The 12,120-nt window shown below is 42.1% G+C and overlaps 1 protein-coding gene across 1 annotated transcript in view; it reads left to right on the forward strand.

The window, feature by feature from the left end:
* Positions 1–12,120, forward strand: part of ulk2 (unc-51 like autophagy activating kinase 2) — a 33,784-nt gene that overhangs the window by 12,470 nt on the left and 9,194 nt on the right. Inside the window, exons 4-14 of the mRNA XM_080890292.1 lie at positions 664–696; positions 2,781–2,817; positions 4,578–4,751; positions 5,095–5,168; positions 5,288–5,389; positions 5,476–5,534; positions 6,671–6,753; positions 7,359–7,409; positions 7,492–7,580; positions 7,926–8,094; positions 9,590–9,647. Coding sequence (XP_080746418.1) covers positions 664–696; positions 2,781–2,817; positions 4,578–4,751; positions 5,095–5,168; positions 5,288–5,389; positions 5,476–5,534; positions 6,671–6,753; positions 7,359–7,409; positions 7,492–7,580; positions 7,926–8,094; positions 9,590–9,647 — 929 coding nt within the window. The remainder of the gene's footprint in view (positions 1–663; positions 697–2,780; positions 2,818–4,577; positions 4,752–5,094; positions 5,169–5,287; positions 5,390–5,475; positions 5,535–6,670; positions 6,754–7,358; positions 7,410–7,491; positions 7,581–7,925; positions 8,095–9,589; positions 9,648–12,120) is intronic.

The raw sequence follows: 12,120 nt of genomic DNA on the forward strand, positions 1-12,120 counted from the left end.
GTACTTAAACTAAGCTAACAGCAACAGAAAGATAAAGCCGCTGCTGATGGAGGTCAGTGGGAACGACCACCGTGCTGTCTTATGTGGTTAGGCTTCACCAACCAATCAGCACTAAGAATAAGTCAGTGAGAGCGCAGGTTAATAAGAGCAATGCACTGCGGTCACATGATCAAAGGATGAAACAGTGCAGAGACTTTTACAGATGATTTTAATCATTGGAAGCTACTAAACAGAAGCGTCATCATGCAAATATAATCATTTGACCTGTTCATCTCAGTTATGTCCACTAATTGGTTTCCATAGTCACCCCTTTACTTTCATCTGCCGCTCGTGCGTGACGTCAGCAGCTTGGCAACGGGTCAAAATTTCCCTCAGAAGTTGGCAACAACGTTTTCTCAGTTTCCAAGTCGAGTGGGCATTCTGGTGAACGTTCTCATTCAGAACGATGTTGCAGATTATTCTAACATCACGTACATGCATAGTAAGATGGAAGTAATAAAAATGCAGGTTCAGAAAAAGCCAGGTCTGTTATAAATGGCATCCGCAAGTAGTTTGGGTACGTTGTGTTTTCTCCAGTGGCTGTTTTGTCGTGTGTGTTTGGAGCTGACAGCTGCTGCAGGATAAATGGCTGCTGTAACAGATTCTGTGTCTCCTCTTTTCCAGGAAACGCCCAACTTTGTTTTCCTGGTCATGGAGGTAAGTATAGAAACATGACACTGTAGATAGTTGGAACATATGTGTTTTTTAAACACAGTAATGATTTATGGCCAGATGTCAGCATGTGCTCTTTCCCTCTGTGCTGGCGTAGGCTTCACTAATGTTCTGTTGTTGCTGCCTTTTTTTCTCTTAACCTCCTGATGACCTCACTCTGTACACGGTCTCCAACTTTCTGCACTTGTGTTGCAACACTCGGCTGGCTGCAGGATAGAAAACAAACCATCTCAGGGTTCTCTCTGACAACAAGCCTCTTTTCTAAGAATCAGATCTGCCTTGGCTTAAAATCTTGCTTTGGAGTTTTTAGGACATTACATTGTTAGAAACGTGACTTTGTTTGTCCTACAGCGAGGTTACATTACTCTGAGGATGTTGACATAACAGTTTTGTCGTCCATTTTCTTCTGCTTATCCGGGGCCGGGTCGCGGGGGCAGCAGCCCAAGCAGAGAAGCCCAGACCTCCCTCTCCCCAGCCACCTCCTCCAGCTTGTCTGGGGGTTTGTCATCATATGTATGAAAATTTTCAGAGCTGGCACTAGCTGAAGATTGGTGGAGCTTTGCTAATTAATTCTTATGGATATATTTCCAACTTCCATCCTTAAGAAGGAATAAGCACCACCGGATCATCAGGCCCTCGCTGGAATGTTAAGTATGAACTTGCCCTGGCCAAATTGGAGCTGTGCCCTCGTGTTTTGTTTGGGTGGAGAAACCTCGTCTTGTTCTGGTATTGGAAACATTAACCATAGGCCCCAAGCAAATGTGCCAGATGCAGTCCCAATGAAGAGAGCATTGTATTCACTGAACCCCGAGTCTGGAGGGGATAATATAAACAGTGAAGCTGTTAGAACACTGAATATTTCTTTGTTCATTCAGCAGCAGACATATCTTTGAAAACTGCTCTGGTATATTTATATTAGTGTTTTTTGTTTGTCTTTTAAAAGACCTGCCTACACAGATGAAACAAATAAAAGCATCTGTGTAAGCGATACAGGCGACATGTCTGATGCTCATCAAATGAACAAATAAAGTTCTACAGTTTGAATGTCAACTGACCAAAATCCACCAGTGCAAGTCTCTCTATAGAGTTGGTTTGTGATATGTTTACCTTCATTAGCACATGGTGCTTGTTGTTGTTACACTAAAGCGTTTGAGTGCATATTTTAGATGTTTTTAGACCCAGGCTTCAGTTGTTAGGTTGGCCAGTGTATGGAATTGTTACGTTACATTAATTACATCGTATACTTTGTTGGGATTAAAGTAAAAGGAGATAAGAACTACTAAATAAGTTTAAAAACCATACTAGCCTTATGTTGTTCAGCTGATATCTAGTCACAGATAGTCATGGTTAACCAAGTTGCCCATCTCTCTCTTCCAGTAGTAATGGCTGATGACTTTTCTGGTTGAAATCCAGCTTTCCATTCAGAAAACAAACAGCCTCTGGAAGCGCAGGATCTTCCCACAGTCGAGTTTACACTTATGATGATTTGAGAGTCAAGTCAACTAAACCCCTGTGGGGTATTTCAGGACAATGTTAGTCTGTGAAGCTCCACTGAACATGATGTAAAGTCAGCCCCTGTTTATCCTCTGCTGGAGGCAAGCCAATTGCTTTAAAATGCGTTATGGGTTGGCTTCCACTGTTACAGCATCAAGATGCAGCTTTTCGAAGGATTGTGTCATCCCTCCACTACAGATCAGAGCAGGGAAGCTTTTTGATCACCAACCGTCTGTACCTGGAGCTCACAGATTAAATGGAAGCAGATCCTAGATCAGTTTTTTTCTCAGCTTTTCTCATAACAGAGTATTATAGCCCTTTCCTTTAACTCACGGCTGCAGTCTCATCTGCCCCTTCTTCTTTTCACTCATGAGAAATCATTTCTCTCAAGTGGAGTTGTCAGCACTGGTAACCTTTAAGACATTTAGCAGGTTAACTAATAAACCTGCAGTAATCTGGACTAGGATTAAAATAAAAGCATGCCGAGGCACATGTATATGCATAAGGAGCCAATCAACTTGTTGAAACTGAATGTAATTGTTGCTGATGGTGTTTGTCTGTCTTTGCACACACAGTACTGTAACGGAGGTGATCTTGCAGACTACCTGCAAGGTAAGCATCTGTCTGCCCCACACACCTATTATTGTTCATCAAAACAAAGTAGCTAATGTAACTGTTGATATTATGATTATGTGTGCATGCAGTGGTGTATCATATCAGCATGTCTGCTCGTAAAGCAAAGAAAATAAAGGAAGTGTGAAGTTTACCAGGTCAGTTGTGAAGTTGAGGGTGGGGGTGTGGGTGGGGGATTGTCATGAGAGCAGGATGTGCCACCCTGACAAGAATCTGAAGCTGCACATGAGAAAAACCAGATAGTCAAGTTTCATGTTTGTGTTTGCATTTTGGATGACGCAGGTTACACACTTTAAGCTAACAGCCTTGGATCTGTGACCACAACCAAAAACTTGGGCTCTGTATGAAATATAAATGAAAGCAAAATCAGATTGTTTTCAAACCCATGTTGAAAATAAACAATGTTAAAGTGAGCAGTGTTGTTGCTATGATAGTCAAATAAGCAATTAATCAAAATAATTCTCTGTTTCAACTTTTGTTTTTTACTGTTGAATATTTACAGTAAGTTTTACTCGTGTAGCAAAACACTGATTTAAGAATTACATGGAAATATTGTAAAAATGTCACAAGGTTTAAATGCATATACTGAAGTCATCTTCAGAATTGATCTCAAAGGTTTGGGCTTAAAAAAAATCACATCTGCAATGACATCAAGGCTGTTGTTTGAGACCACTGTGTACACCGGGGAGGGTGGACCTCCAGGCCTCGAGGGCCGGTGTCCTGCAGGTTTTAGATGTGTCCTTGATCCAACGCAGCTGATTTAAATGGCTAAACGACCTCCTCAGCATGTCTTGAAGTTCTCCAGAGGCCTGGTAATGAACTAATCATTTGATTCAGGTGTGTTGACCCAGGGTGAGATATAAAGCCTGCAGGACACCGGCCCTCGAGGCCTGGAGTTGCCCACCCCTGACTTAGGATAAAGTGTTGTTGGCTTACTGAACAACTTTGCTGAAACACTCAGCCCGGACACCCGGACAGGACAGGTTCATTTAAACAAGCAAACTGTGACCTCGGCTTATTTGATGTAGGTGTTGGTGTCCAACACACTGTTTCTGTGAATAGTTTCACAGGGTTAAAACCAGGTCAGCTTCTAGAATCAAATCCTCCGAGTCGACGGCACCTTGATTAGATAAGAACATGTGTTTACACCTCTGTTCCATAAAAACACTGATTGTGCTGCTGGAACTGTTCTTATCACTGTACCTTTGCATGACGTACCTGCCTGCGTGGTGCTTTTTGCAGCATGGGTCACGGTCAGACCCTTCTGTGGATCCGTGATCCAGGAGCCTTGCTTGAGTAACACTAGTGGTTGTGAAATTGAAACCTTTGTGGGCAGAGTGCTACGTTACACTGGGCACCTTATGTGATTGTGTTCTTATTATTGGAGTGCTGCTGTGAACACTGCGTAGGTAACAGCCATTTAAATTGCATAATCTCTAGTAAATTATTCTACAGTTTACACAACTTTTCATGTTAGAAGTCGATCCGCTGTGCTGGGCAGAGAGCAGATTATCTATGCCCACAGAGTTTTTATGACTTTATGTCTTAACAGTAATGAACATTTTTCATTAGCAGGAACATGAGCGAAACATGGCACTCAAAGAATTTTGAATTGAAAACAAAGCGAGAATTTGACATAGATGCAGCTTAATGAACATTTTTGCATGGATGCTACATAAATGCTCCTTGAGGAAAAACATTGAACTGGATCCTGACTACTGTGGTCTTTTTTGTTTAAGCTAAGGGGACGCTGAGAGAGGATACACTGAGGGTCTTTCTACAGCAGATTGCTGCTGCCATGCGCATCCTCAACAGCAAAGGCATTATTCACCGTGATCTGAAACCACAGAACATCCTGCTGTCATACGTGGGTCGCAAGAAGTCCAACATCAGTGGCATCCGCATCAAAATTGGTAATGGAAGAAGAATGTCAGTTACTATCAGTTATTAAGTTACGTGCAGCGTAGTTTTCTCATAACTACATTTTGGAAGCGTGTACAGACCTATCATTGTTTCGCTTCGTGTCATTTACAGTGGCCAGAGGTTAAGTTTAAATCAATATGTTATAAATTCAGAAAGTTTTTATAAAAGTAATGCAGCCATGATGATGATGATGAGTAGCAGTGTTGTGTTGTTATACACCACAGTACGAGCTCTGTTTGGAGTGCAGGGCGTCTCCATTCATTCTTCATCCAACAATAGTGGTTTGTGTTACTGGTGATAACAACACGTGTGCTTCATGTCTCCGTTCTACAGCTGACTTTGGCTTTGCACGGTACCTCCACAGCAACATGATGGCAGCTACACTGTGTGGGTCCCCCATGTACATGGTCAGTGTGTTTTATTCTCTATATTTTCTGTGTGTCAGCTTTAAAAAAGATCTGTCTGCTCGGTTTGTTACATATAACTCTGTGTTGTGGTTCTTGGCTCGTGACCTGTTCTCTCTCAGGCCCCAGAAGTCATCATGTCCCAGAACTATGACGCCAAGGCTGACCTGTGGAGCATAGGGACGGTTATCTACCAGTGTCTGGTTGGAAAGCCACCATTCCAGGTTAACAGTGTGCACAACAAACCAATAACGCGTGGACCTGTCGGTGTTTGCGACTGTGCGTCTTATTTCTCAACTTATATTTTCAGGCCAACAGTCCCCAAGACCTACGGATGTTTTATGAGAAGAACAAGAATCTGCAACCCATGTAAGTCACCTTCACACCGTAGCCTCAGACACGAGATGCATAATAAATATGTGCAATCAGTCTGTTTCTTTCAAATAGATCAATAGATTTAACAGGATACAAGTGACACATAATACCTGAAGATTATGTTTTGAAGTTGGTGGCTTATACCTGTCTAGTTGAAAATGGGACTATACAGTATAGTTTTTAGGAACAGAAACTGTGTAGGTATGGTGTTATTTGCTGTTGCTGTGGATTGTGGTGAACATGTGACTTAAGAAAAGGGAAGACCATATAAGACCAACATAAGAGAGGAGGACACAGGTGAACATGAAGAAAAGGAAGCGAGTGAAGGCAGAGGAAAGGATTAAAGGATGCTGCACAGAGCTGAGGAAGAAGCTGAGACTGGCTTTGAGTGGTAGGAAAGAATTCAAGTCGGCTTTGAAGGCACAGCTTTGGTGCCGAGGCGTCTGTTGTTTCATCCAGGACATGGTTTGGGGCATGAAGGTGGTGTTCTGTCAGGTGTTACACCCCCAATTCTGACATATTTGAACTACTTGTATGCTTTGAATAGCAGCATAGGCTGAAAAGAACTAATTCAGTTTTAAATTAAGGTGTATATTCAATTTAGTTTCAGTTATATAACACTAAATCACACCCACGGGTGCCTCAACGTGCTTTATATTGTAAGGTATAGACCCTACAATAATACAGAGGAAACCCCAACAATCATATGGCCCCCTATGAGCAAGCACTTTGGTGACAGTGGGAAGGAAAAACTCCCTTTTAAAAGGAAGACACCTGTGTCAGCACCAGGCTCAGGGAGGGTCTGTCTGAGAGGAGGAAGAGGGCAAAAACACAAGCTGTGGGAGAGAGCCAGAGATCCATAGCGAATGATGGAGCCGTGGAGGAGTAGAAGTTCTGACTTCAGTTACTTAGTGCTACCTGCAGGTCAGTTTTCAAATGGTCTGTCAAGCTGTATCCAAACTGGCAGACTAACAGTACTGACTTTGTAATACGTACGTGATTAACAGTAACAATCCTATAAGCTACAGTGCACCCATTGCATTGTCTGACGTGCCTCAGAATGCACTGCACAGCTGATATGCACCCTGAGAGAAACAAAGTGTTGATGTTTCCATACTCTTACTACCCAGCATCCCGAGGGAGACGTCCCCACAGCTGAGCGATCTTTTGCTTGGGCTGCTGCAGAGGAATCAGAAGGACAGAATGGACTTTGGTACGTACTGACATCACAGTCTTTCAGTAGTGGTGCTTTCCATACTTTTCCTCTAATTTCAGTATAAAGTGTGTTAAACTGTGTAGGGTTTAAATAAGGATACTGTGCACAGTGAGACACTTTATTCCACTGTTTACCAGGGCTACAAAGTCAGTTGAATTTCAATACAAATCACGATTTTTGGTTTCCTACGATTAAATGAACAGGATAAACCAAGATTAAAAATGTTCCACTAATACAAGGCAAAACTTAAGAAATGATTTCAACACCTGACAGCCAATCACAGCTTTTCCTTGGACCACTGGCTGGACAGCTGCACGACTGTCCACAGATTCAAAGTTAGAAAGATGGAGAATCTAGATAAATAAATAAAACATATTGATGAGTAACGACTGGGAAAAAACTAACAGCCTAATTGGGATTTCAGTGTTTGTAAAAATGAAAACTTGACTCTGAGCTTTGACAGCAACTTTAAGAATGAAAATGAATCTGTGTGAGTCGGCTGGTTCTGATGCAGCAGGAGGGGAAGAGTAAGAAAAACTCTGAACAGGTTTAGATGGGGTATATCGTGCTGTTTCTCACTTACCTATCCATCTCTCTCTCAGACACATTTTTCAGCCACCCTTTCTTGGAGTCGTCATCCACCATTAAAAAATGTAAGCACAAAGGTCAGAGTCTACAGCACATCCACGCCTCATCAACTTGAAACCATGATTAATGGTGAGTTTCCCCCCTCAGCGTGTCCAGTTCCTGTGCCCATCACCTCCAATCCTGTGACAGACAGCTCCTGTGGCAGCTCCCCATGTATCCGCTACAGCTCTCCTCCTGTGAGTTTGATCACATGTATCACATGGATTTGTCTGGGAAATGCACAGATCCTGTGTAAAAACACTTCAGCCTTATTTTTAGGTCGTCGTGTGTGCTGCCTTTGAATACTGCTAGCGTGAGTGCTGCTGCGGTTACATCTTCCGCTAGTTATAGCAATCTCTTCATGTCACTGCAGCAGGAGGAAAGGAGAGATTTCTCAGCAGTGTTCTCTGTAACAATGTAACGAGATTAGTTTGACAGTCAGCGCTGCCCTGCTTGGAAGACTTAATGGGATCAGTCAGGAGCCTCACTACAATTTATACTTCCTCCCCCTCCTCTCCCATACTCTCTCTGCATGTGAACAGTCTCTGCCAGACATGCAGACTCTAGCAGAGGATGGTCTGTCATCCCCTCCACTCGGTCCGCCCAACTTCCTGCAGCTGTCCAAAGAGTCTGCAGGAAGCACCAGCAGTAAGAACTCTTCTTGTGACACGGACGACTTTGTCCTGGTGCCCCACATCTCTGCTGACAGCTGTAAGTGCCAACACCTGTCTATATTTACACCTAACTTGCATCTTAATGTCTTCATTATATTAGCCGTCATGTCTTCTTTTCAACCGCTAGTACTGAGGTAGAACTAAAGACCTGCTTAAATTAATGACTCACATTTTATGATGCATTATCTAAAATGACTTTTAATGGTGATTGGAACATAAAAACATCATGTACCAAATGTTTAATAAAATAATAAATAATAAAATAATAATAAACTGCCTAAAAATGGCCCCCAAAATAATGTAAGCTTTAGCTTTTTCCAGGAAAGTTATATTTGTGCTTGATTTTTACTTTACTTTGCTGCTCCCATAAAGTTCAGTACTTTCAGTGCTATGTCTCTTTTATAATATCTGTGTGTCTACCCAGGACCTAACCTAGCAGTGCACCAGAGTCCATCACTGTAAACTTTGCCATAGTACTGCAAACTGCCTATTTCAGCCTGAGCTACATTATCATTTAATTCGACGATAAATGATAATTTAACATCAAAGACATAACTTCAGCACCATTCCATTATCTGTAATTTTAAAGGAATCTATACATATATCCATGGATCTGTGTGCAGACCATGTGGTGACTTCATGGTATCAGCTGGAGGGACTGCCAGGCTGTAACACATGCAAACTGAACTCAGTCTTTATTTACTGTGTATCAGAAGTATGTACTCATTAATTGAAGGTGACTGACATAGACCACTTGTTATATTGTAGACAGAAGTGGTTCTCCCATTAGTTAATTGTAGAGTATAAAATGCTCCAAGACTCCAGCAACTACACCAGTGTGAGTTATGTGCTTCACGTGTGATCTCAATATAACAGCTGACCAAATCACAGCTTTTATGGGAATTGCTAACCTATGCTATAGTAATGACAGCTGTAGCACCAGCATGTCGCACCATGTAGTCTACAGTGCAACTCTGGTGTAAACCAAACTCCAGCACACCTGATATTTCCTTAAGATTTTGTTTTGTTTTGGGGGTTTTTTGTTAATAGAAAAAAGAAACTATTTCTAAGACTACTCGTAAATCTACAACATTTTACATTTCAGACAGTAATAGTGTGAGTTAGAATTGTCCAAAGAATAATGTGTTAAATGTTCCGTTTACTCAAACCCTCGAGTCGTTTAAAAACCCCATTAGGATGTAACGGTCAGTAATTTATCAGAGCTCACTGGACTTTTATTAGACTAGTTCTGTTTGGTTAAAAATGTCTCAACTCTTCATCAGAAAACCGAGAGATTGCTCACCTCTGTTTGTAACTGCTGTACAACAACATTGTGTGTTTAGTCTAAGGAGCTTGGAAACAAAAGCGTCTGGACTTCTTTAAGTTGCTTGAAGGCGTTTCACCTCTCATCCTTCTTTAACTGAAGAAGCTTCTCCTAGACTACGATGACCTGGATGACTGAGAACCTTCACAGACATTGTGTGTGTGTGTGTGTTAATGATTGTTTTCTTTCCTTTTTTCCTCATCCTCAGATGACCAACCAATGGGACCGGGTCGTCGGGCATCCAGCGAGTTTCTCATGTGTGGAGGGTGAGTACGAGGCTGTGCAACACATTCTGCTTAAGTTAGGTTGAATTTTCTGACCTTACCAAAATAATTATCAGCCGAAAAAGAAAATGCAGTTCTAAAGAGAGAACTGAAAGTTCACCATAAATGACTTCTGCTTCTGTCAGCAAGTTTGGCACTTGTCGTGTGTTGCTGTATGCACATAGCCCGAAGAGCAGAACTAGCAAAGTGTGTCTGCAGAGAGAGACTTGGACCAAACAGTGGATCAATTTGAAGTACTGCAGAGAGTAATGAGCCACCAAAGAGCAGCCACAGCAGACTCACACTCAGCTTTGACTTTCACTACCCATTGCTGTTTGTGTGCTTGCTCCCCATTTAGATGACAGGTGGTTTGCTGCTACCAGAATTCTGTGCCCTATAATGTTAAACCCCTGTTGACTGCAGGTGGCATGTAAAAGATGAGCTGGGTTAGAGTTGGCCACATTGAGGTGAATGGAGGTTTTCCAGACATAGCTGTGGTAGGGCTGACACGCCACATCTGTTTTTTTCAGTAATTATTTGTTTTGTTTAACAACAGTTAAGTGTGATTCATAAAAAAGGCTGTTACCTCACTGGATGTTGGAGATGCTTTGAATGCAGCCCAGCGTCACTAAGCCACCAGGCACCGTTTGTGGGCTGTGAATTGGATATTTTCAGGACAATAGGAGTGTGTCACGATGAGTCAGACTGTTTCACACAAAGACATGTTTGAATGCTCATATTATCCATTTTAATATGATCTATTTTTGTGTCAGCAGGGCTTACTTTCTTTCTTTGTATCACTATTTCTGTGAGCACTTGACAAACAGCCTGCTTCCAGCTTTATCCTGGGTAACCCCTAAATGGTGCCGATTTATTTATCTTGACTGAACGCTCCTGCCCACTACCAGCTCTTCGTGATTAATCGGTTACAAAGAAGATACCGAGCCAGACAACATGGTGGTGCTGTGCTAAAAACAGCACCAGACCCACAGAGAGGACTGTGTGTATTCGAATAAGAGTCCCCAAACCTCTCTTGCATTTTTTTAACACACGCAAACACAGTTTATGGAATAAATATTGGTCTTATTATAGTAAGTACTGTACACAAACACACTCTCACACTGCCGTTGACACGGCTTTCATCTCCTTTTGGCCTTCCATATGCTTCCTAAGTTTATTCCCTTTGATCAGCTGGTGTTTTTCTTACTGCAGTAATGTGATAGTCCATATTGAAATACATTCAGACTTCCTTGTCCTACCTGTGATACCTGTGATGTTGTATTAAATTGCACACAACCCCACACTGATTCATTAATTCAGTTTAGTTTGATTAAGTTCCTTATTAATTTAATTGCATTTATATAGCGTCAAATCACAACAACAGGTGCTTCAAGGCATTATTGGGATTAGGGTTCAGGGTCACCTGATCCAGTCTTAACTATATGCTTTATCCAAAAGGGAAGTTTGGAGCCTGATCTTAAAAGCAGAGATGGTGTCTGTCTACCAAATCCAAACTGGGAGCTGGTTTCACAGAAGATGGGCCTGAAAGCTAAAGGCTCTGCCTCCCATTCTACTTTAAAATACTCTTAAATTGATCTTGAATTTGATTCTGCGTTTAACAGGGAGGCAGAGAAGAGAAGCCAGTATGGGGGATATGCTCTGTCTTTCTAGTCCCTGTCCAGTTCTGTCCTGTACTCTCAAGGAGATTTTAGGACAGCCTGATAAATAATGACTGACTTGTCCAGCCTAGAACTAATAAATACTAGTTTTTGATGATACTGCCCAAGCAAAGCATGTGTAGCATGGATCACGACTCCCCATTTACATGAACAAATTGGAGTCTATTAGATAGAATTCAAACCATTGGAGTGCAGTACCTATAAGTACCTATAAATCTCTGTGGCGTGCTCCAATCTCTGTAATCAAAATTTATGGTCCCCAAATCAAAAGCTGCACTGAGGGCTAGCAGGACGAGCACAGACATGAGTGCGCAGTCAGAGGCCAGATCATTTGTAACCTTCACGCTGTTTCTGTGCTGAAAACTGACTGAAACTCTTCAAATAAACCATGTTTGTAACAGATGTTCTAACAAATCATCAGTTAGCTGTTTGCAACTAGTCATCAAGAATGTTTGGTGAACTCAATCTTATAGAAAGCTGAGTTCAGTTTCACTGCCCATGTTAGACCTGATTACTGCGGCAGGCATGCAGCGTACCCCTAATGCTGTCTGGGAAAACACCCCAGGCGAGCAGCACTTGTTTGTCTTCTGAGCGATGCTGACACGAATGCTTTTCCGAGCCTCTTACGCACAGTTTCTACATTCTGCAGGTGTGCACATCTCTGCCGGTGGTTTTGTGACTGCATGGACTCATTCACACAGACTTTGCGATGCAATGCAGCCATCAGGCAGGCTTGAACGTTTAACATGAACAGCTACTACAGCCGTGGCATCTCAGGTTGTCTGTAATCACCATTT

The sequence above is a fragment of the Rhamphochromis sp. 'chilingali' genome (genome assembly GCF_963969265.1).
Source record: "Rhamphochromis sp. 'chilingali' genome assembly, chromosome: 8".
NCBI lineage: Eukaryota > Metazoa > Chordata > Actinopteri > Cichliformes > Cichlidae > Rhamphochromis > Rhamphochromis sp. 'chilingali'.